This window comes from Rhinichthys klamathensis, unplaced genomic scaffold, assembly GCF_029890125.1.
Source record: "Rhinichthys klamathensis goyatoka isolate OS25496 unplaced genomic scaffold, OSU_Roscu_1.1 h1tg000523l_1, whole genome shotgun sequence".
In the NCBI taxonomy this organism is placed as follows: domain Eukaryota; kingdom Metazoa; phylum Chordata; class Actinopteri; order Cypriniformes; family Leuciscidae; genus Rhinichthys; species Rhinichthys klamathensis.
Window position 1 is genome coordinate 1,444,510 of NW_026607002.1, and position 24,129 is coordinate 1,468,638.

Genomic DNA, 24,129 nt, shown 5'->3' on the forward strand with positions numbered 1-24,129 from the left:
AATACAATATATAGAGTATGATTTTATTCCAAAATTCAACATTGACAAAATAATAACCGCAAATTCACTTTCACAAATCAAAATTCCTTACTAATTTTAGCAAATTATCCAGCTTTTGACATTTACATTTAATCATTTAGGAGACGCTTTTATCCAAAGCGACTTACAAATGAGGAAAACGATAGAAGCAGATAAACTAACAATAGGACAACAATATGTAAATGCTATTACCCTTCCCAGCTTAGTCTAATGCAGTGTAAAAAAAAAAAAATAGATATAGAATAGAAAAAAGTGTTATTGTTGTTGGTTCAAGTGTTGCCGAAAAAAGCCATTTCTTGAAAATGTCTTCTCACACTGTGGAAAGAGTTTCGCCCAATTATCTAATCTACAGACTCATAAGAAAAAAATCTTTTTGATTAATCTGAATGTCAAATTATTTACTTGTAAGTGTATTATTTGTAAGGGATGGATCTGAACAAGAACTTTTCTTATTAGACAACTTCAGGCAACGTTTCTTCTTTAGAGTACGATTTCTCTTTAGTATGAATTATCTGGTGTAAGGTCTCACACCAGTCTGATGAATACTCTCATGCACTTTTAAATGTTCCAGTTGTGAAAAACACTTTCCACAAAAAACAAAAACAAACGTAAGGCTTTACACACCAGTATGAGTTTTAAGGTGTGTTTTTAAGCTTGATGCCAAAACAAATGATTTATCACACAGATCACAGCTGAATGATCTCACTCCAGAGTGAAAGTGCATGAGATCTTTGAGAGCACTCTTTCCACACTGAGAGCATGTGAACAGTTTTTCTTCAGCGTGAACTCTCACATGCGCATTAAAGCGTCCCTTCCGAATGAAACTCTTTCCACACTCAGTGCATGTAAAAGGCTTATCTTCAGTGTGAGATAACATGTGTCTCATAAGGTTTGCTTTGTGCCCGCAAGTCTTTCCACACTGAGGGCATGTGAACGGTTTTTCTCCAGTGTGAACTCTTATGTGCTGATTTAAGTCCTCTCTGCGAATGAAACTCTTTTCACACTGAGAGCATGCATAAGGCTTCTCTCCAGTGTGAACTCTCAAGTGCACCTTAAGGTGTCCTTTCTGAATGTAACTCTTTCCACACTGAATGCATATATAAGGCCTCTCTCCAGAATGAGATGTCACGTGTGTCTTAAGGTGTGATTCATACATAAAACTCTTTCCACACTCCGGGCAGGGGAACGGTTTTTCTCCAGTGTGATTTGCCATGTGGCTGGTAAGTTGTGATTTACGTATGAAACTCTTTCCACAATCAGAGCAGGTTAAAGATCCTTTGACTCCAGATTGTTCAGCTTGTTTTTCTGTGATATTCTCTTCAGTCTTTGAAACGACTGCATTTCCATCGGTGTGTTCAGGTGTTTGAAACGGATGTTTGTCTTCATTTTTATCTGTTAGATCTCCATCCTCAGTTGTGAAATGATGGTGTTTGACTTCATTCACTTCCATCTGGTCTAAAATTAACATATTAAATTAAATTTTAAAAAGGAAAACCGAGAAACAATTAAATAAATGTTCATTCTTAAGGCACATGCACACGGGGACGATTATCATGCTCACTTTTCGCTGACGTTTAACGCCTCGTGACTAAACAAAGGGCACCAATGTGAGCATGCACACCGACGCGCAAAACGCCAGGCGTAAAAAAAGAGTAATAAAAAAAGTTTGAGTTTTTTTAGTTTGACGCGCCGCGTTAAAAACGGTCTGACCAATGAGATTGCTGCTTTTGTTCATGTGCCTGGAGCTATTGAAGTTATAGTACTTGGCATAGACTAAATAAATATTATGTCTATGGTACTTGCTCAATCAAAAACAGGTCTTGCAGAGCAGACATTGATAGAAGAAGACGACAAAGAGGAAGTAAGTAGATGAAAAATAAGATGGAACGAGGCAAGATGAATGTATAGCTGCTGGTCTCTTTGGTGTCTGAAAACAAAGACCTTTATGACAAACGCCACAGCCACTAGAGCCCGACCGATTTATCGGCCGATATGAGCCTGTCGCAGATATTGGTATCGGTGTGTATGACGTATATGATTTTTTTTTTTTAACAGAACATAAAACAAGGATAAAATGCTTGTAAATTACGTAGTTTGTCCAGCAGAGCGCGCTCCATTGTTTGCTAATGGCGACCCATGTCACTGTAGTGACACCAGCCAACACTTTCACTTTTTTTATTCAGACACGGTGTAAGATGCGCCCACATTAGCTTCCACTCCACTGACAAGGTATGAAACATGGCTAGCTAGCTAATCTAGCAAACGAGTATGATAAGCTCGTTGTGAGAGTAAAAGAAGGGGACAAATTTTTTATTTACTTTTTAGTATTGTGTCTCACCAGGTGACAGACAACGTAGCATTAAATCACCATTCAACAGATTCATGGCACCGCACTATTTAGCAACTTACAGTTAAGACCTGCTGCCTGAACAAGACACCGTATGCGAGCGGCGCGATGCGACAGAGGACAGTTGAACCTAGGGATGCACGATATTGGATTTTGGCCGATATTCGATATGCCGATATTTTCTAACTAATTTTGTCCGATGCCGATGTATTTGTATGTTTTTTTTTGCAAATGTAGACAGACAATTCACCCCTGAAAAATAGGTCAATTATTTCACTTGGAGAATAAATGATATGCCAGTGCCACATTTTATTTTTAAGTTCAGAATACAAACTTCAGTCCTTAGGAGTAAGGCCACATCAGAAAAGTAGCGCCGGCTAGGCATAGCATAGGTACATCATAAGCCTGCTGAAGCCAACGTCTTCCACCACGCTGAACGGCTGGTTATCAAGAGCAATAAATTCAATTATTTTGTCGTTAAGCTCTTTTACCTTTGGGTGGTCGCTGCTGTATTTTCTAGCTTTGTCAAAGGACTGAAGTAGAGGCTGCTGATGGGTTTTTGCCGGCATTTTTACCTTCTTACTTTTCAAAAAGTCTTGGTGCTGCTCAGGATGACGGCTCTTAAGATGCGTAATCACATTTGTAGTGTTGAACGAGTGTTGTTTTACACTTCCTCGCATCACTTGTGCTTTACAAACACTGCAAATAGCAAGTTTGTCATCTGTTTTAAAATTCTCAAAATGCCTTCACACAGCCGACATATTGGAAGTTTAAGTTGCTGGCACTCATGCTTAGTTCACGGTCGTCATGTGCGCATAGGAAACACGCCACCCTATTGGCAAGGCTCATCGGCAGTAATATTCATATCTGCCGATGCCGATGATGGTCATTTTAAGCTTTTATCGGCCGATACCGATGTTGTGCCGATATTATCGTGCATTCCTTGAACCCATTATAATCGGTGATGTTGCGGCTCGATGCGAGCGACAAATCTCCAACTGTAAACTGATTCCTCGCTTTATTTATGACTGACACGAAGGACAAATGCTTTGTAACGGGCGCTTTGCCGCGTCGGGTAAACAGCTGTTGCGACGCGAGCGACAACCGCCGGTCCGCTGTAGACAGAGTTAGCCCATTATGCCTATAACGCTACATTACAACATCATGCAATATTCCAATAATTGATATAATAATAACACTTTATAAAGGGTCATTTTGCAAAATGAGTAGTTTCACATTTAGTACATTTTGTTGACTACCTACTTATTTAAAATAGTATTTAAGTAAAAGTACTGTACATATGTAATTAAGCATGTTTTCAGTTCTTCCTCCACTGGTAGAGATTAGAGGAATTAAGACTAATATTAGAAGATAACAAGGTTTTGCCAATGACACTTTTGATATATTTATTGATATGTCATTTTTATATAACGTGACTAAATAAAAAGACAGACAAAGTCATTAGTGAAGATTATGCAACAGTATTTAAAATATAATATAGAACAGAACATGCAATGCAAACTAGTTTGGTTACAGCTCAAATGTATAAATCTCATTCTATCATTCACCCTGCCTCCATTACACATCTTTGTCACAAGTGTTTGATCACCAAATTTGAGTGATCATTGCAAAAAATTTGTTTATATATATATATATTCTGTTAATGTATACTGTATTCTACATACAGTACCAGTCAAAAGCTTGTACACACGAATGGGAAAGTGTGTCCAAACTTTTGACTGGTACTGTACTATAATATACACATAAATAATATGGGCCGATATCAATATTAGGCTTTTTTTACTCCCTAATATCGGTATCGGCCCCCAACAATCCATATTGGTCGACAACGACTACAAACATCTCGATAAGAGGGAGTTGTTATGGAGAGGAATTGCAGATCAAATTAGCCTGGTTAAAACCAGACCATTCTCAGTTGTAACTGAGTTATGGTCTGGCAAAGCGTCATAGACAAATCATTTCCAGAGGGGCGTCACCAACGGACGTCGCGGATAGACCTAAACCCAATCAGAGCGATGAAGGAGATGACATGCGCAGAGCGGCAGAGACACATCTCCGAGTGTTGTTCTTTGCTCGATTTTTAACAAAAAGGAAACGTTCAAATCGCTTAAAACAGACGCGATAGCTGATTCGAACGAGTGATGTTCGACGGCCGCATCCATCTTTGTAATGTAGGCTACAAAATCTGCTTCAAAATCCCAGCGCTGTCGTCATCGTGTAAAGCCCGCCCCAACGTTTCTGATTGGTGCCTCGATTTCGACGGATTGGAAATGGGCTTGAATGAGCTCTTTGCCAGACTAACTTTCAGAGCAAATCTAAATTTGCCGGAAGTTGTCTGGGTTTTCCCAGGCTAAGATCAAATAGGATTCTGGGAGTGAATTTGCACGTTCACTTGGCGCATCGCCAGTGCAAATCGATTGGGTATGAACACAAAGACGTGCCGAAAAATGTCTCGAAAAACGTTGGCAATAAGCATGCGTGATAATTGTCCCGGTGTGCATGAGGTGTTAATGTAGCACAAATCTAGTTTACTACTGAGTCTACTAGTATCTAGTTTTAAATGTATACCGTATTTTCTGCACTATAAAGCGCACCGGATTATAAGGCGCACCTTCAATGAATGACCTATTTTAGAAAATTTTTCATATATAGGGCGCACCGGATTATAAGGCGCATAAGATGCTGCAGTTAAACGTTTGAACTGGATTTGCGTTATGCATCCACTAGATGTGCTAAAGGGAATATCAACAAAACAGTCAGATAAAGTCAAACTTTATTAAGCGTTCCGACAACTCCGTTCACTCCCATGGTAAACGTTGTTCAAACATTAATGTGCATATTAACACTATTTCCCAGCCTTGCTCACTCTTCTCCCAAACGTGGAGGGGAACTTTTCCCTAATTCAGTAAACACGTACCATAGTAAAAGAAACAGTCTGATACCACTAAATCAAACGTTAGTGCATACTCAACATTGTTCAACATTGTTCAGTTACGTATAACACAAAAACACGTAAAGCTCACTTTTTTCAGTTCATTCCCTGTCCACGAATCCCTCGAATTCTTCTTCTTCAGTGTCCGAATTGAACAGTTGGGCGATTACGACATCCAACCTGCCCCGCTCCCTCTCGTCATTATCCGAGTCAGTGTCGCTGCTGTTGCCTGGCAGTTCAGAGATTATTCCTGCCTTCGTGAAAGCTCGGATCACAGTTGAGACTGATATATCAGCCCAGGCATCCACGATCCATTGGCAGATAGTGGCGTAAGTCGCCCGGCGCTGTCTCCCCGTCTTGGTGAACGAGTGTTCACCTTCTGTCATCCACTGCTCCCACGCAGCTCGCAGTCTAGCTTTGAACGCCCTGTTGACACCAATATCTAGCGGCTGGAGTTCTTTAGTTAATCCACCGGGAATGACGGCAAGCTCCGAATTAGTTTGCTTCACTTGTTTTTTGACAGCATCGGTGATATGGGCGCGCATGGAGTCGTAGATCAATAGGGACGGAGCTGTGTGGAAAAAGCCACCCAGTCTCTTGACATAAATTTCTCTCAACCACTCACTCATCTTTTCCTCATCCATCCATCCCTTCGGGTTAACTTTGATGACGACGCCGGCTGGAAAGTTTTCTTTTGGCAAGGTCTTCCTCTTGAAAATAACCATGGGTGGAAGTTTCTGGCCATTAGCCTGGCAGGCGAGAACTACAGTAAAGGATGACTTCTCATTCCCTGTGGTGCGTACAGACGCCGTACTGGTCCCCGTTTTCTCCACAGTGCAGTTCACGGGAATATCAAAGGTGAGTGGAACCTCGTCCATGTTGGTGATGTGCTCTGGCCGGATCTTCTTTTCAGTGATCTTCTTTTTGCAGTATGCGCGGAAAGTGACCAGCTTTTCTTGGTAATCTTTTGGCAGTTGCTGCGAGACGGTAGTTTGTGTGCGGATGGAGAGATTACGTCTTTTCATAAAACGAAAGCACCAAGAAGGACCGCCTCGAAATTCATAGATGTTCATGTTCCGTGCTAGCGCTGTTGCCTTCATTCGAATAGTGACTGTAGAGACGCTTCTACTTGCTGCTCTCTGTTCAACAACCCACTTTTCGAGTTCGTCCTCTAACTGTGGCCATCTCGCTTTGTTCCCTCTGAAACTCCGTTTAGTCTTTTTTACTTGGCGCAGGTCATTTTCTTGCTTCCTCCACTTCCGTACCATTGATTCATTAATGTTGAATTCTCTCGCTGCTGCTCTATTCCCATATTCTACTGCGTGGCTGACAGCCTTGAGCTTGAACTCTGCGTCGTAAGCGTGTCTCTTGACAGGTGCCATTTTGAGGTCTTTATACAAACACAAGTGGTGTGGGACTGTTAGTAAGCACAGTAACGTTTCTTACTGACTACGGTAGCCGTAATGCTGCAAGCAGTGCGGCTTTGTAGTTTACCAGTCGTACTGAAACATTTTATTATTATTAAATATTTATTATTATTATTGTTGTTTTTTCATACTGAAACATTTTGACAGTGCGCCTTATAATCCGGAGCGTTATTAACCAATTAATCCAATTAACCAATTGATCCATATATAAGGCGCACCGGAATATAAGGCGCACTGTCGTTTTTTGAGAAAATTAAAGGCTTTTAAGTGCGCCTTATAGTGTGGAAATACGGTAATCAGTATTCTTTAAAGAGAATGAAGGAAAACACCCACCTATTTGTTCCTCTGTATCTTCATCTTTTATTCTGCAGGGTTCTTCCTTAATCTCCATCTTTACAATAGTATGTCCGTAGTTTCTCCTGGAGTAATTCCTCCTGCTTGCTTCTTCTTCTCCTGTGGGAAGATGGGAATATTCCCCAGCATTTAAACCCGCTGTCTCAAACTCAATTCCTGCAGGGCCACAGCTCTGCACAGTTTAGCTCCAGCCAGCACAAAATCACTTTCACTGACCTTTACCTGGACTGTTCCCGGCTGGTAGATTGAGTCTTTTTCATCAACATATGACCCATTAATACTAACACTTACTATTCTATATAAAAAATTAAAAACTCTTGACTAGTCACAGCTAGGGCTGTGTTGAAAAAATCGATTCACCAATTCTGATTTACATTTTAAATCTGATCTACATTTTCCCCGTGAACTTTAACTTGCCGCGTCATTGAATTCACACATGCGCGCGAGGTGGAAGGACATTAAAACAACGAACATGGCGGTTAGTAACGTTAAGCAAGCGGTTGCTTTGAAAACTCCAGAAACGCTCAAAGCTGCGATCTGGCACTATTTCGGGTTCAGAACAAGCAATGCAGAGAACGAGCTTGACAAAAGCAAAGCAATTTGCAAAGCCTGCCAAATCAACATGACATCATGACTTTGCGTAAACATACACGCCACTTTCAAGTCAAGTGGTGTGTTATCTATACGCATTTTGAGCTATCCGCGTGTATGTCCACGCCGAAATCTTTTGCGTGTATGTCTACGCCATTAAACGTCCGAGTGATTCCGCGTGTATGTGTACGCCGTTAAATGTCCGAGCGAAACGAAGCAAAATCTATATCTACATCTGTGGAGCGATATTTCTTTTCCTAGGATGGTAGGAGAACACTCATAAATGGTATTAACCCCAGTGACGGGTAGGTTTAGGGACGGGGTTGGGGTAGGTCATATATCTATATATACATAATACAGTAATATAACGTTAAGTCAAAGGCGTTGATAAATACGCTGAAAAGCGATTATGCGTGTTGATAGCACGCCAAAAATGGAAATACGAATTGGCGTGTCATACATACGCCATTTCATGAGATCAGTCTGGCCAAATGGAGGTGAAGTATTGTGGAAATACTAAGACAAGTTCAGACAAGTTTAATTTCCAGTTTATTTTTATTTGCACTTTAATAGGCAAGGCCTTTTCCAGTTTTTATTTATTTTTATCTACTATTTTAGTTTAAAATGACCAGTTTACACAAATACACTTTAAAGGCAATTTAATGTCTTATGGTGTGTTCACACCGAACGCGAATAGAGCGTCAAATACGCATTTATCGCGTCTAGTTAGATGCTTGAACATTCGCTCGAGTTCAAATTTTTTAACTTGCGCGGAAGACATTCGCGGCAAACGCGTCGCCCAATTCGCGTCATTCACAACGCCCGGCGCGAATGATGCATCTATTCGCGTCTTTGCACTGACTTTGTATGTAATCCACTCGCGCAAATAATTAAATTCGCGTTCGGTGTGAAAAGTGTGAAGGTTTTACACAAAACTGTGACACACTTGTGTTTTCTAAAGGTTTTGTAAGTTCAAATTTTATATACATTCTGTGTAATGTTGTCTGTTTACTGTGAAGCCAGTAACCAACAATCTGTTTACAATTTGCACTGACTTAGAACAAATGTGTTCTGAATGTTGATCATTAAAATAAAAAATAAAGGTGCATTTGCATCTGACCTGTAGGAGCTTTTTGGAAAATTCTTGATGTCATTTTTAATAATACATCAGGTTCGCGTCTAAATAATCGGTCTACTGCTGCTGATACACCTCTGCGTCCTCTGTCGTCTACACCAGTGCAAATTTGTGAAAGCAGTTGTATCAACACTCTGGAAGGGGGATTGTTCTTTACAACCATCAATACTCCATTAATTTGCAGTTGAATGTCTATAATAATAGTATCAATATGTTGCATAACTACAGTCCTGTAATTCAGGTAACAGCTGGAAAAAAATGCTTTTTTCAAAAACACTTATCTAAATCTCGAAGATCGGATCAGATCTGATCGAATCGAATAATGATAATCGATTCAAGATCTTGAGAATCGGAATCGAATCTTGAAAATTGAATCGAAACCCAGCCCTAGTCACAGCACTTAAATATTGTTGTTACCCTAATGTTGGTTTGTTTGGATAAAAGCATCTGCTAAATGATTCAATATAAATGTAAATGAATGACTGAGCACCAGATTCTCTCTCTCTTTCTCACACACACACACACACACAATCCCTGCGTGCCAAACTACCTAAATGATGCTTTCAGAGGGCACTGAAGTTTATAGTCTAATCATCAAATGAGTGCCAAATGACTATTTTTTGTTTATTATTTCATCCAACAGTGGATGGGAAAGACGAAAAGAATAGGGTGATAATTTCTGACTGGAACGCATGAACCCCTCATCGCTCTCTTTTTCTTTTCTCCCTATTATTTGCTTTTTGCTGTCTATTTTGAGTATTTATTTACGTAAACAGAATTTGAGGTAAACTGAAGAGCGCGGTCTTCCAGCGTGTGCTGATTAACAATGGCATCCTCAGAACGCATAAGTTATGAACGGCTTTTCATAAAGCCGTTTCATCGCAGGTTCAATTCTAATGCCATGCCTGCGTATGGCACCTGCGATGAATCGCTCAGTGGAAGAGCGCAGTTTGCAGGACAGAAGTGTTGCCAGTACGACAGCGTAATCTAAGCTTCTCGTATGAATAGCGCTGTGGTGATTTTTTTAGTTAACATTGCAAAATGGAGCTGCCATATAAAAGACTTTTACTCAAGAAATGCTCTTAGTTCAACCGGTAAAAAAATGTTAGGGCAGCCAAGCGTAAGCGTGAGCAAGTATTAAGTGTGAGTGTATAGTAGAGCAGTGTTTCCCAACCCTGCTCCTTGAGGCACACCAACAGTGCACATTATGGATGTCTCCCTTTTCTGACCCATATATTTCTGGTCTTGGAGTCTCTACTAACGAGCTGATGAGTTGATTCAGGTGTGATCGATTAGGAAGAGTTGGAAAATGTGTAGTGTTGGTGTGCCTCCAGGAACAGGGTTGGGAAACACTGTAGTAGAGGCTATAACAAGTGATGCAAGGATGGGTAGATCAGGAATGGCAGAAGGGGAAACATCACATGACATTAGGGGCTTTCGCAACAGAGGAACCTTTTAGAACTATTGGCGTGTTCGCACCGCAGGAACGGTTTTAGTTGTAGGAACTAATTTAGCTCCTACTTCAGAGTCACTATAGGAACTATCAGTGACGTTAGTGTACGCTGATTGGTCGATCACACGTGAAACACCAGCACCCACCATTTAAAAAAAAGATTATAGCCTATATATTTACTCCAGAAACTCACTTTACGAACATGAAAAACAGTGAGGGATGCTTAAGCTTTATGCTGAGGAAAAAATCCAACGATTAATAAATAGTCCTTGAGTAATAAATGTATTGCTCATGGTTAGTTCATGTTAGGTAATACATTAATTAATGTTAACAAATGTAACCTTATTGTTAAGTTGTACCATTATTTTAAATAGCCACAAAATTTTTAGAATTTTAATGCATGTATGTATATATATATATATATATATATATTATTTTCTTTTTGTTATTAATCTTTTATTATAACATCTTTATTTTGAAACTATTTAAAATACAGGCCTATGGTTACCTTTTATTTAAATATCCAACCATATGTGTGCATTATCACCCCATGATTGCGTTCACTTTCAAAAACTCAACGCAAGACAACGACCCCTACTGAATCAACACACTTTAGCGGTTCGTTATTCGTTTTAATGTTATGTAAGAGGAATGTCCTTAGACACTAATCAAAGAAATATCATCTGCCCTCTTCTTTTAAAAGAACGTCAAGTGATTCCATTTGCATGATTATTTTTATTTACATAATAGCTGGTTAATCTAATGGGGGGCGCTGGGGGTTGTGGTTTATCAGAGGGGAATTTTTTTCCTCATTAGAACCCTGCTTACATTAGATATTATGATTTGCATGCATTAAAATATGTTTAACATGTTTTATTTACCCATCAAATAAAATGAAAACACAACTCATAATCTTCACAAATTGTAATGTGAAAAACCAGTCGGTAACGAGTTCACGTTTCACGAACGTAACGAACAACATCAGTCGATTCATTTCTGAGTGATTCACTAAATTAACTGACTCATTTAGTCGTTTGTATTTAGATTTCTCCTAATAAATGATAAAATGAATGTACTCACAGTCTGAAAAACAGCTAGCCTGGTTCTACCAGACTCTCGTACATTTCATTTGTACAGAGAGTCTGGCCTCGCTCCATTGGGAAACGTTTACTTCCTTGTAGGCGGGTTCTCTGTTAAAGTTCAAAACTATTGGATCTGCCCAGAGTCACTCAGGATCTGCCATAGCCAATCGCTAACGTGTGGTCGTGACGTATGTCATGCGCCGAAACCGGCTGGAAAGAACAAGTCCGAATTCCATATTCATAAATCTAAATATCTAAATGCTAAACCTCTCTTTCTTATATTTGTGAAAGAATTTTAAAAATACCTCTTTTCAATTAAGTTGTCTGAGAACAAAAAAAGCCTTAAAAACATTATCTGTTTGTAATTATTTTCCTTTTTTCAGTGTCATGTAATTCTCTTAACTTGTTCATGTTTATTTTATATTATCCCCCTACTGTTTTATTTTTGTTTTGTTTTTATTATTATTTTTTGTTTGTTTTTGTATTATGTTTTCTGTTATTACTTGTGTATTGTTTTAAGCAATAAAAAAAAACAAGTCCGAATGATCAGAGGATTATGTTTAGAATAAGATGTCTGTCAACGAGAGCTGCATGTTTTGTTCATCGAATTTAAGAGTTCAAGGAACAATTCTAAATTCTAAATGTATATTTGACACTAATGACAGTGATGTATTCAATCAACTGTCGAAGCTGGGTGTAATCATTAACAATACGCCGCTGCGGTCGTTTCGGATCTGCCGCAAATGCTGTGACACAGTGATCATCGTGCACGCCGAGCTGCCCAGCACCAACTCCTAACCTTTCTGCCTCCCTCACTTGGTCCTCCATTAGTGCAACAAGAAGAGACGACAACTATCGGCTTTGCATCCTATCGTTCGCCTTAGCTAACTCATTCACCACTAGCGGAGTGAGCTGGAAAATTAAACTTTTCCCGAATCATGGCCACCAACAACACTTAGCAAACATTGATCTTGTTCCGGCTTTAACTTCTGGATATTCGGCAGTTTTGCAACAACGGACCGAATAGATTTTCTCACGTCTTTCTCCGCTGCCATTACTGAACTCCAACTCAAACTGACGCGCTACATCAACGTCATCGTTCTCAGCCACTCCCTCTGTTCGCTGATTGGACCGGTAAAAAAAATATTTCTGGAAACCAAAGTCTACAGCACAATCCCAGACGTAGTACTGAAGGAAAATAAAATTGAGCGGAAGTGCGTAGGAGGGCGGAGCCAGGCTAAAAAACAGCAGCTTTAAGAGCAGAATGATATCGTTTATGTTCCCTTCCCTCGCTCACTTCTCTTCCTCTCCTAGACTCAGATGTGTGTCATTCTTCGGTTGCTCGAGCGCCTCTACTGGCGGAAACCATATTAAACTATCTAACATTTATCTGTTATCTTGGCTGATATTAAACACTATTTATCTCGCCATATGTGTTTCATTTGGGATAATATATACAATAATAACACATTAAAATATTATTTTGGAAATAACATTTATTGAGGACAGTTGATTTACCATGAGATAATTTTTGGTTATGACTATATTTAAACTTAACATAGCCGCCAATGAGTAAGAAAATGTTTTTGATGCTGATTATTTGAAAACAAGCTTATAGGGCTGTTGAGAACCAGAATTAAACTGACCTGAGCCTGAAGTTTACACGCTTCCCTATTATTGATATGGCTGGAGTTCAGGAATACGAGAAGAAATATCAAATTCAGTCATGGTTTACTTGATCTGTTCAACCACTTACTATTGATTAACAATATTCAGTTGTGCTGAATATTGGATTGTATATAAAAAAAATGTAAATCAATTTAGCATATGGAGCTCACTAATGCTGCTGAGTTATTTTCAGCATGTGTAAAGGTTGTTTTATGCTCATTTTTCTGCACAGTTGTAGTTTGTTGTGTGGTTGGATTTCAGCTCTCAAAAGATCTGATCCTGAATCAGCGTGAAAAGAAAAACCTTGACATTGAATTCAGCTCTGAGCGACCAGATCTGGATTCATCAAATTCCTGTAATGAAATCAACTGGATCATCAGTTATTATAAAGTAAAGTGACAATTGAGTATTACCCCACAAGAAGAAATTTCTTGTGTTTCTTAATGGCATGTTTTATTTCTCCGCCAATATGAGAGAAATCTGTGTAAAGTATGAGTCGCGTTTAGTTTTTATATATATACAAATACATATACACACACATGTACATATACATATATACACATACACACACATATAAAATTTTAAAAAAAAAAAAAAAAATTATTAAAAATAAATTTAAATAAAATAAAATAAATAGTGTACATATAGACCCCGCTAATCACATGTATAAAATTACCTCCGAATATGAACTATAAAAAGCATGAAAGGTACAAAAAAAAAGTTTTTTCTTTTTTTTTCTTAGACCTGAGTGCTTGTATTTGATTTGATAATTGATGTACCACACCCACCTAGGCCAGTGGCCAATACCTTGAATTTTGATTCGTTAAATTCTGTAGATCTTTGCCATTGATTGTTTGACTCTGAGGAAGACGCATGGGCATCGAAACGTTAGTCATTTTGTAATAAAGATAATTTAAAACGTTCTGTGCTCCGTCCTGTTCCTTGGTCCTAGCTAGACCTTGGGTCTTTCTTCTTGAATATAATAATATTAACTAAAGTTGATATGGTTACAAATTGGATGTATGAAATAATGATGTAAGATTACTTGTTCCCCGAATATTATACCTGGGAGACAGATTTATGTTCAAACACTTTCTGGCAACATAATCTAAATAATAGCTCTATATTCCCAGCACTGTTAGACTATATATACTTCAATTCAGTTCTGAGAAAAGCTGAAAGAATATTGATGAGGGTTTATTGCTGTAATCAGACATCGATTGAACGTGAGAAAATAAAAAATGTGTAATAAACATGCTTCCAAAAAAAAAAAACACCGGCTCATTATTGGCCGACGCTAGTCACGTGAGAACCACGACACATGCCTGTGATGCTGACGCAGAAGACGGCAAATACTTAGCCGGCATTCTGACGTAGAACCAGGAAGAACTGCAGTGTGTTTACTACGTCAACACCGTATAGGAGACTGACACAGAAGAGATGAAAAAGGTATTCTCGTTGCTTCATAACATTAAGGATGAACCACTGGAGTCACATGGACTAGTTTAACGATGTATTTACTACCTTTCTGGGCCTTGAAAGTGGTTGTTGCGTTGCTGTCTATGGAGGGTCAGAAAGCTCATAATATCAAAATATCTTAATTTGTGAAGATTCATTAAGATGAACGAAGGTCTTACAGGTTTAGAACGACATTAGCGTGAGGAAACAATGACCGAATTTTCATTTTTTTCAACTCTTTAAACAACCTCGATTAAATTTGACTGAACACCTTCTGAACTTTTCGTTTCTCCCTAAAAAAAGCCCAAACTTAATGCCAAACTATGTGATTGTGAAGTGTAGTGGAGTGATGTGTAGATCAGTGATTGTCGTAAAATACAGTCTACTGTCGCTAAACTGCAGGACATACTCAATAATAAAGAGTTGCTTGACTGCATTAAGAGGCGAAAGTGATACTGTTCCTCAAGTAGTAACAAAATGTTCGATACCGACACGGATACCGATACCTTGACTTCGATACCGGTTCCTGAACGATACTTTTTTCGATTCCAATTTTAACAATATAACATTACCTAATTTTTTTTTTTTTTTTTTTAGTTTGTTGACTTTTTTACACTCATATTTTGAGTATGTAAAAAAGCACCAATGCTAAAGTTTTCTATGTTTCCTAACCATTTAACAACATGTATTCTTTACTTCAATGAGCTCATTGTTTCTGCCTTAACTTAATGCATTGTTTAACAATGAAACTGAATGAAAATGAATGCATTACACTGTCACCTCTGATAACAGATCACTCTAAATTGTAATTTAGACACATGCATTTTCTGTAAAGCTGCTTTGAAACAACATGTATTGAGAAAAATGCTATACAAATAAATGTGAATTAAATTAAATATAGGCTACTGGGGGGCGGGATCTATGCCTCGTACTCAGCACACATGAAGCTTGCCGCAAAAGCACTGGCAAAAGTAGCCTAATGATTATGGATGTGTCGGGAAACAATAGCAAGGAGATATTTTAATGGTTTATTAATGAACAAGTGTTTACTAAGTGTGCAAAGATGATTATGGCGATGCTGACTCGATGCTGACTACTGCTGATTCCTGCAGTAGTGAATGCGCGCGCCTATATGGATTAGGTAATCAAACTATTTATTTCTAATTGTTTCGTTTAAAAGTAGACATATTTTGACCGTCTATAGGCCTATTTCTCATGTCTGTGAGGCAAGTATCCTATATGCTGAGTTTCGGTTCATTTGTGACGCGCTCCAGTTCTTGCAGTCGAAGACGGATAAACTTTCTACTCTCAAGTGTATTGTGTGCGCTTCTAAGTGCGTTATCAGATTTACCGTGTTACCGGTCTTGGCAGCAATTATCTTGTCAAAAATATTGCATCGGGTGCTGCTGGCATCGAGTCTGGCACATAAGTACACTTTGGATCATTTCCACATATTTTCTATCTTTCTGGGTTGGGACGCTTATACACACACACTACAGCCTCACGCACGTCTCTGGGCAGCCGTGTAAACTAGTGTTTTTCCGCCACAGCCAATCATGCTGCATGCTTATTGTTTCACTGACGTTGACGAGATTAACCACTTAGGTAGCGAAATTTGGTACCGAAAAACAAGACATGTTTCGATACTCAGTAGTATCGAGGCAATTCGGTCGGTACCTAATAAGTACAGAACTCGGTACCCTGCCCTATCCTCAAGCGGCTTTCTGTGTGCGCTCCGAGACGAAGTGGAATATGGAGAAGAAAAGTGAACTTTGGGTTTGTGCCTAAACACTTAAAAACACACAGAAATATGCCTAAACGCCCAGCTTGCCGAGTATTCCCCTAAACACTGTCGGTTATGTCTTAAGTAAACATAAACAGTTGGGAAATAAGTTGCATGTGTAACAGTATATTGAATCCGTGCTTTCGGTCTTAAAGTGCTTTAGTCCTCAGTTGTAAGTCGCTTTGGATAAAAGCGTCTGCTAAATGACTAAATGTAAATGTAAAGTGACATCAGCCTAATATTCCTGCTGCCGTCTGTGTCATTAAAGGGGTAGTTCACCCAAAAATGAAAATTCTGACAATTTACTCACCCTCAAGTTGTTTCAAGTCTGTATGAATTCCTTTCTTCTGCTAAACACAAAAGAAGATAATTTGAATAATGTGGGTAACCAAACGGATGATGGACCCCATTGAATTCCATGTATGGGAAAATAATAATATGGAAGCCAATGCCCATCAACTGTTTGGTTATTGTCATTCTTCAAAATATCTTCTTTTGTGTTAAACAGAACAAAGAAATGCTGTAAATCATGACAGAATTTTTTGGGGGGTTGAAGGAGAGATTAAACATATGTCAACGGAGGTAAAATAAAATCAGCTGCAGAGAAGCAATATGGTCAGGACCCAGTGATTTATTCACATCTAGATCTTTTTGTCACAAAATACTCTGAAACTGGTTGAGGATCCAACTGCAGTCGTTTATTACAGAGATTTGGAATCATAATCCATAAAACAGGCAACAGGTGAAAACACAGGACAGATAATACAAAGAGACAACAGAGCAGAAAAAGAGTCAAACAAGGAAATCCGAGAAACTGGGCAGAAAATGAAAACCAAAACATGGATAAGCGGAGGGAGAGCTCTCAGAAATGCAGTGCGACACTAACAAGACTTTGCAAAGAGTGAGTGAAAACACAGGGCTTATAAAGAGGGTATGAGTGGCAAAGAGCTGCTACATGACTGAATTTAATTGAGGAAACTATGAAAACATGAGCAATTATCAGTTTAAACTAAAAGTTGGACTCGATAGTGTTCTTTACAACTTACTAAAGATCCAGTGATCCATGGATATTGACATGCTGCCAGGAATCGTGTTTCCTAACATTTATATGTGGCTGATTTTGAAGTCGGGGAAATACATAAAGATAATTTGCCTTTGAATGCTTTATATAAATACAATAAAGGTAGGTCTAAATCCGGGTAATAACTTAAGTTATACATCGACATATCATCTAGCCCTAAAACTTTTTTTTTTTGTCCATGTTTATTTAAAAACATCAAATTGCACAGAGTATAAGATAGTAAATATTTAATTGATGAGTTGTACAATATACGTGCCCTGTTTCGAACTAAACTGCCAGTTTGAAAGCCCCCTTAGAGACATCAGAAGAGAACATTTGTTCAAAAGCGAACTCTCCAGTCCATAGATGGCGTTCTGCATCTAGAAATTACGCATTTAAATGAGTAAAATTGATTATTTTGAATGTAGATCCAAATGCAATAATATGACTAAAAAGCATTTGCTGTTTGTCTGCAATTTTTTCTTTTTCTTTATCTTATCTATCTTTTTCAACTCAAAAAAGTCTTTAATATCTTAACGCATCACGTCTATACATCTAAAACAAGTTATTTGAAATATAGATTATGATTTAATAAGACTTTTATTGCTACTTTCACTCAAATCCCTCATATATTCTAACTATTATTTTGACCTTCCCCAAAGGTTCCCCTTGTCAAACAATCAAACTTTACTACTAATTTTAGAAAATTATCCAGCTTTTGATTAATCTGATTAATTATGTCAAATTATTTACTTGTAAGTGATGGATCTGAATAGCCTGGATGCCAGCCCGAACCCCGCCCACAACATTTTTTGGTCGGGAAGTTCGGTCTGGACTCGATCCATTGAGGAGTAATTATGATCGGTTCAGAAATCATCGGGCCAATCAAATTGCCAGGGCGGGCTTTATACGATGATGGACAGATGATCTGCAGTTACGTAATCATCGCGTTATCAAAGAGCGCTTGGGTTGAACTGATTTCCCTCAGAGATGACTGCAGCTGGAGAAATGAGATGTATAGATTCCGCTATCTATACATATACATAAAAGAACAGCGCATTAATTTTAAAAGACGAACAGAGAACTGCAATCAAGGCATTTGTCGATCGGACAGATGTTTGGCGTCCTGCCTACGGGATTCGGCAAAAGTTTATTTTATCATCTGGCTCCGATGGTCGCTAAGAAGACGGGACGCAATGAAACCCTGTGGTCGTTGTGGTTTCTCCGTTGGTCGCACTCATGGAGGACCAAGTAAAAGAAGTAACACTCATTATTTTACTACTTCTTCCAGTGTGCGTGCAGTTCAGTTCTGTTGACAACTATGCGTAGCTCAACATACGTCACTTACTGCGTTGCTCTGATTGGTTGTAGGTCTATCCAATTGAGTGCAGAGTTTTTTTTTCCTGGTTCGGTTAAGACACGCCTCATAATCAAAGCCCTATGGAGCAGTATCAGACTCACATTCTGACTAGAATATGAGTATGACGAAGTTTGTGTCAAGGATCTGAACACAAACGTTTGCTAATTAGAAAACGTCGGGCAACGGGTTTTCTCATGTTTCTGTAGAGTAGATAATTGGGTGAAACTCTTTCCACATGAAGAGCACTGGTGCGGTTTCTCTCCAGTATGAATTCTCTGGTGTGTTTTTAAATTGTTGGATGTAGTGAAGGTCTTCCCACAGTCAGAGCAACAATGAGGTCTCACACCAGTATGAACACTCTCATGCTGTTTTAAATTCTGCAGTCGTGAAAAACCCTTTCCACAAAATAAACAAAAGTGAGGCTTCACACCAGCATGAGTTTTAAGGTGTGTTTTTAAGCTTGATGCCAAAACAAATGTTTTATCACACTGATCACAGCTGAATGATCTCACTCCAGAGTGACGGCGCAGATGAGTGGTGAGAACGCTTTGGGATGTGAAACTATTTCCACACTGAGAGCATGTATAAGGCCTCTCTCCAGTGTGAATTCTCATGTGCACATTAAGGCCTCCCTTATGAGTGAAACTCTTTCCACACTGAGAGCATTTGAACAGTTTTTCTCCAGTGTGAATTCTCATGTGCACATTTACGTCCTCTTTGCGACTGAAACTCTTTCCACACTGAGAGCATGTGAATGGTTTTTCTCCAGTGTGTTCTCTCGTGTGTCTGTTAAGGGTTGATTTACGTGTGAAACTCTTTCCACACTGAGTGCATGTGAACAGATTTTCTCCAGTGTGAGATTTCATGTGTTTATTAAGGTCTGATTTGTGCACGTAAAACATTCCACACTCAGAACAGGTGAAATATTCTTTGTCTCCAGATTTTTCAGCTTGTTTTTGTGTGAAATTCTCTTCAGTCTGTGAAACAACTTCATTTCCATCTTCATTTTTGAAACGATGAGGTCTTTGTAACAGATGTTTGTCTTCATTTTTATACGTCAGTTCTCCATCTTCATTAGTGAAATGGTGCCATTTGTCTTTATTCACTTCCACCGGGTCTAAAATCAAGATATAAAATAATAAATTCCCCAAATTCAATCAAAGGAGGAAAATGAGAAACGAAGAAATCAAGAATTCATTTTAAATGTAGCACAAATCTAGTTTACTATGGAGTCTACTAGTATCTAGTTCTAGATGTATTGTTATGAGAACCAGAAATATAAGAGGTTTCTTTGTGAATTTAGTTTATGTCATTACATTGTTTGTGGCATGAGAAATCATTGGAGAATTTTTTTTATTTTATTCTTGTCTGTAGAGGACACCAGGACTCAGTTATTAAGAAAATAAAATGGCATGATAAGACATGTAGGCGAAAACAATGTTTTATTTTTTTTAATTTACCAATAAATAATTAGGTTTCAGGGCATTTTAACCAAACTTTGTATAAAGATGATTCTCAACTATGTTATGAAATATTAGGCCTGTAGCGGCGCGTCGATGACGTCGACGTTAAAATTACGTCAGCCGGGTGTGCTCGGTCCCTATCCGCCCGCCGTTTGGCGGTCTCCCTCGGGTCCCCGGTCGCGGGCTCTTCGGGGGGGGGGGGGGGGTGGGGTGGGGGGACGCAGCTACGGCTCGCGTCAGGACCTCCGTCTGGGCGTCTCCCCTCGCGTGCGGGGGTGGTTTGGCGATGTACGCCTAGCAGCCGGCTTATAACTGGTGCGGACCTGGGGAATCCAACGGTTTAATTAAAACAAAGCATCGCGAAGGCCCGCGGCGGGTGTTGACGCGATGTGATTTCTGCCCAGTGCTCTGAATGTCAAAGTGAAGAAATTCAATGAAGCGCGGGTAAACGGCGGGAGTAAATATGACTCTCTTATTATCGGGAGAATTCTTCTTCGGATAATCAACTTGATCACAATTTTTAATTGCCAAATCAAATCACACCTTTCATTTTGTATAACAGTAAAATTGTTTAATGAAATATTACTGTTGTTTAATGAAATATTACTGTTATATGAAGTGTTTAATAAATAGGTATTTATTTGAGATACATTATGGTTTTTATCAATCGAGCAACAGAAAAAATAATCGTTATTTTACTCGTCCAAATAGTTGTAAGATTAGTCGACTAATCGATAAAATAATCGACAGACTAATCGTTTAATTAATAATCGTTTACCCCAGCCCTATGAAATATATAACAGTATGATTTGATAAACTATTTTACTTTATGCAATATGTGTAGAATTGCCATAAATGTGTAGTCCCATTCTATACAATGTATTTGATTTAAATATGAATGTGTTTTTGTGGCAACATGTAATGAAAACAAAAAATGGGAGTAATAACTTGAAACCGGTTTCATAAGAATATCTCATATTTCATAGGAATACTGATTCAAAATTTCTTTCCCTTTTCACTTGTTGTGTCTCCCCACAATGTCTGATAAACTTGCTGTAAGTCCTGGGGTGCTTCTCAATTCTTATTTGTGAGAATCGAGAATTCTCACAAATGTGGGCGGTTACGCCCACTGAATGATAAAATCATACCCTACAGTGCTTAGCATAAGTGAACACACCCATAAAGTTAACTAAAAAAAGGAATTAAAAAAATGATCTTTTGGAAATTGCATCCTCGCTTCCTTTCCTCGCGTCTCTCAGCTCCCCCCTGTAAGCGTCCTAGGGAAGGCTGCAAGGCATAGATATATACATCTATACATCATGATAGTGTATACATCTATGGCTGCAAGGAAAGAAAAGGAGGACGAAGGAATCGAATGAAAGCTTTTTTATACATTGGAATTAGGCATGTGCCGGTATCAAATTTTCATGCTCCGATTAATTGTTTGAGCTTTTATCACGGTATACGGTTTTATCACGATATTTTAATTGCAGAAGAGAAACAGATGGATTGGGGGTCTCTAAAAAAAAAAAACTTGCATCACAATGTGTAATTGTGATTGTCAAAACATTTGGTAACTAAAAATAATTTTATTTTTTAGTGACAACATGTTACAATGTTTACATGGTACAGTTACTGAGGCTACTGTTTGTATTATTGCTCAACACAATTTTCACGATTTCAATTAAATTCTTGGATTTGATTTCAATCTTGATTCAATATTGACTCATTTGGATTAATATTAGGTAGGCTACAGTAGATAGCCTGCATCTCGCATAATGCTGTAAACATACAGAGATAAATTAAATATAATGCATACAATATAAATATAATAATAATATAAATATAAAAATGTAATATAATTTTCATTATAATAATAATTATATAATGACAAGTAAACATATATTAAAATATGTAATATAGCGCACATATTTAGCAAAATACTCCTCTCTATAGCTATTTTTTATAGTCAACTAACATTAAATGGCTTTCCTGAGGTAAATGTAACGTTCTGTGACATAATTGTTCTCCTGCAGTTTTATTGACCTCTTTCCGTGGTTGAAAAACACTGATTGATCGAAAGTAGGCCTACGTACCTTTCGGTGGGTTGTACTGTATCTTTTAATAAAAAGTAACAGATGATCGGTTTACTTAAACTGAGGCGCAGCGATCTGTCACGTCACATTTACAAGCGCCAAAACAGTATTTATTGTCAGAATTTCGTTATAAAATGGACAGAACCTGAGAGCTGATATTTTTTTCATATCAAAAGTAACCTGCTCTGTCTAGTCTGTCGGTGTCAGTGTCCTCTTTGCTCCGCGATTTTTCTCTGCGTGAGAAAATGGATGTGTGGCACGAGACCGTATGAAAGTGTCAATTGCGTGAGTCCCAAGCTGAATGCGTGAGAGTTGGCAGCCCTGCTTTTAGAAGGGGGAATAAATCGTCGGCAGCGTTCCTCCTTCCGCCATGCTTCTTCTCCATGTGAGGATTGTTTACATTAGACTAGAGTGCGCACTGCATGCACACAGTGCTTATACATGTGGGGATTGTTTACATCAAAGTGCGCACGTGTTTTGTGCAGCATATACGCATTGTTTTTTAAGCGATTGATGGAAAATAAGCTGATGCGCGTTCTAAAAATCTAAATTCGGATCTATTATTTTTCACTGTATTTTGAAGTCCCCGCGATAACAATATCGTGCATATTCATTACCGCGATTTATCGCATTACCGAATACCGGCACATGTCTAATTGGAATACTTGATAACTCGAGCGTCACTTCACAGCGTCATCAGCAGCGCTCATAGGATCTGCCCTTATGTTGCATTAGTTTGGTTATTTAAGAAATTCATAATAAATAATAAAGCAAGATACCATGTTAAAATATGTGAGAGGTGTGGTTTATATAAAATACAAGGTAAAGTATAAATTTAAATGATTGTGACCGATGTGAAGGGGGAAGAGAATTGATACGAGCGTCACGTTTAGTCGATAAAACACTTCCGCATAGATAAACCTGTGTATCCTCACTCATAACTCCTCTGGATTATTCCTCACTCCTCGATCCTCGCAGCGCAAATAAAGAGTTGAGATGTCCTTCAAGATGGCTGAGCTCGATCGGTTTCCGGGTCATAGGATGGAGGAGCGAGGAGACGGGGAGGGATATTGAGAAGCACCCCTGGTGTCTCTACAGAGGACATGTATGAAATCAGTGCCGTTTCATAATATTCGGAATATATTCAGAATATTTCGTTCATATTCTGATTGGAAACCCCATGACGTTCAGATGTTTATTCATGACAAACAATTGGAAAATTACTCAGATATAAATAAAGACACAAAATATGATCATATTTTCATAAGAGTGCTAAATTTGATCATTCAGTCAATGTCAGTCATTTTTAAAGACTAAAGGTCCTTTCACACTGGACGTGATTTTAAACGCACGAATAATTCGCGCAACAGTTTTATTTCTTGATCAGCTGTTTGTGTAATGAGTGCTTCCACACCGAACGCGAATGTGCTGCGGCGAAAAAACGACTTTTATTTTTTTCGCTTTGATGTCGATTTTTTTTTTACTTTTGCGGCGACAGAAAAGGCTTCAGCCAATCACATACAGGGAAACAAAGGTGAAGCTTGTTGACGCTTTGGCCGCTCTGACATAGCAGCATTATGTACGAGAGAAGAGAAGTGTCACAACATGAAATGTAAACTAAAAACAAGCAAAACATTGAAACTAGAAACCTTTTATAATGACAGCATTTTTATATTGCCTATTCCGCATCTCAACGCACGCATACCCTATCAGAACGAGGCATGGGATAAAATAGCTGGGATAGTTGGTGTCTCTGGCGAGTTGATGAAGTGCTTGCTGATGATTTATAATATTTTTGACTAGGAGGGAATTAATTGATTTTGAATATTTTCAACATTCATGGTTGTGTGTTTCATATTA

At 38.5% G+C, this 24,129-nt stretch overlaps 2 protein-coding genes across 4 annotated transcripts in view; both read right to left on the reverse strand.

Annotated features, from left to right (window-relative positions):
- LOC130073052 (gastrula zinc finger protein XlCGF57.1-like) overlaps nucleotides 1–24,129 on the reverse strand; it is a 175,251-nt gene that overhangs the window by 146,460 nt on the left and 4,662 nt on the right. The window contains exons 2-3 of one of the 2 annotated variants that reach the window (XM_056238471.1): nucleotides 7,100–7,219; nucleotides 639–1,494 (exon numbers count right to left, since the gene is read on the reverse strand). The exons of the other annotated variant lie outside the window; for it this stretch is intronic. Of the exons in view, the coding sequence (XP_056094446.1) occupies nucleotides 656–1,494; nucleotides 7,100–7,157 (897 nt within the window). The 5' untranslated portion in view covers nucleotides 7,158–7,219 and the 3' untranslated portion in view covers nucleotides 639–655. Of the gene's footprint in view, nucleotides 1–638; nucleotides 1,495–7,099; nucleotides 7,220–24,129 lie in introns of those variants that run through there. 2 annotated transcript variants of the gene reach the window in all.
- The window catches only part of LOC130073047 (gastrula zinc finger protein XlCGF57.1-like), a 754,620-nt gene continuing 749,347 nt past the window's right edge, over nucleotides 18,857–24,129 (reverse strand). For both annotated transcript variants that reach the window (XM_056238449.1, XM_056238448.1), the window contains one exon: nucleotides 18,857–19,827. In XM_056238449.1, coding sequence (XP_056094424.1) covers nucleotides 18,872–19,827 — 956 coding nt within the window. In that variant the 3' untranslated portion in view covers nucleotides 18,857–18,871. The remainder of the gene's footprint in view (nucleotides 19,828–24,129) is intronic.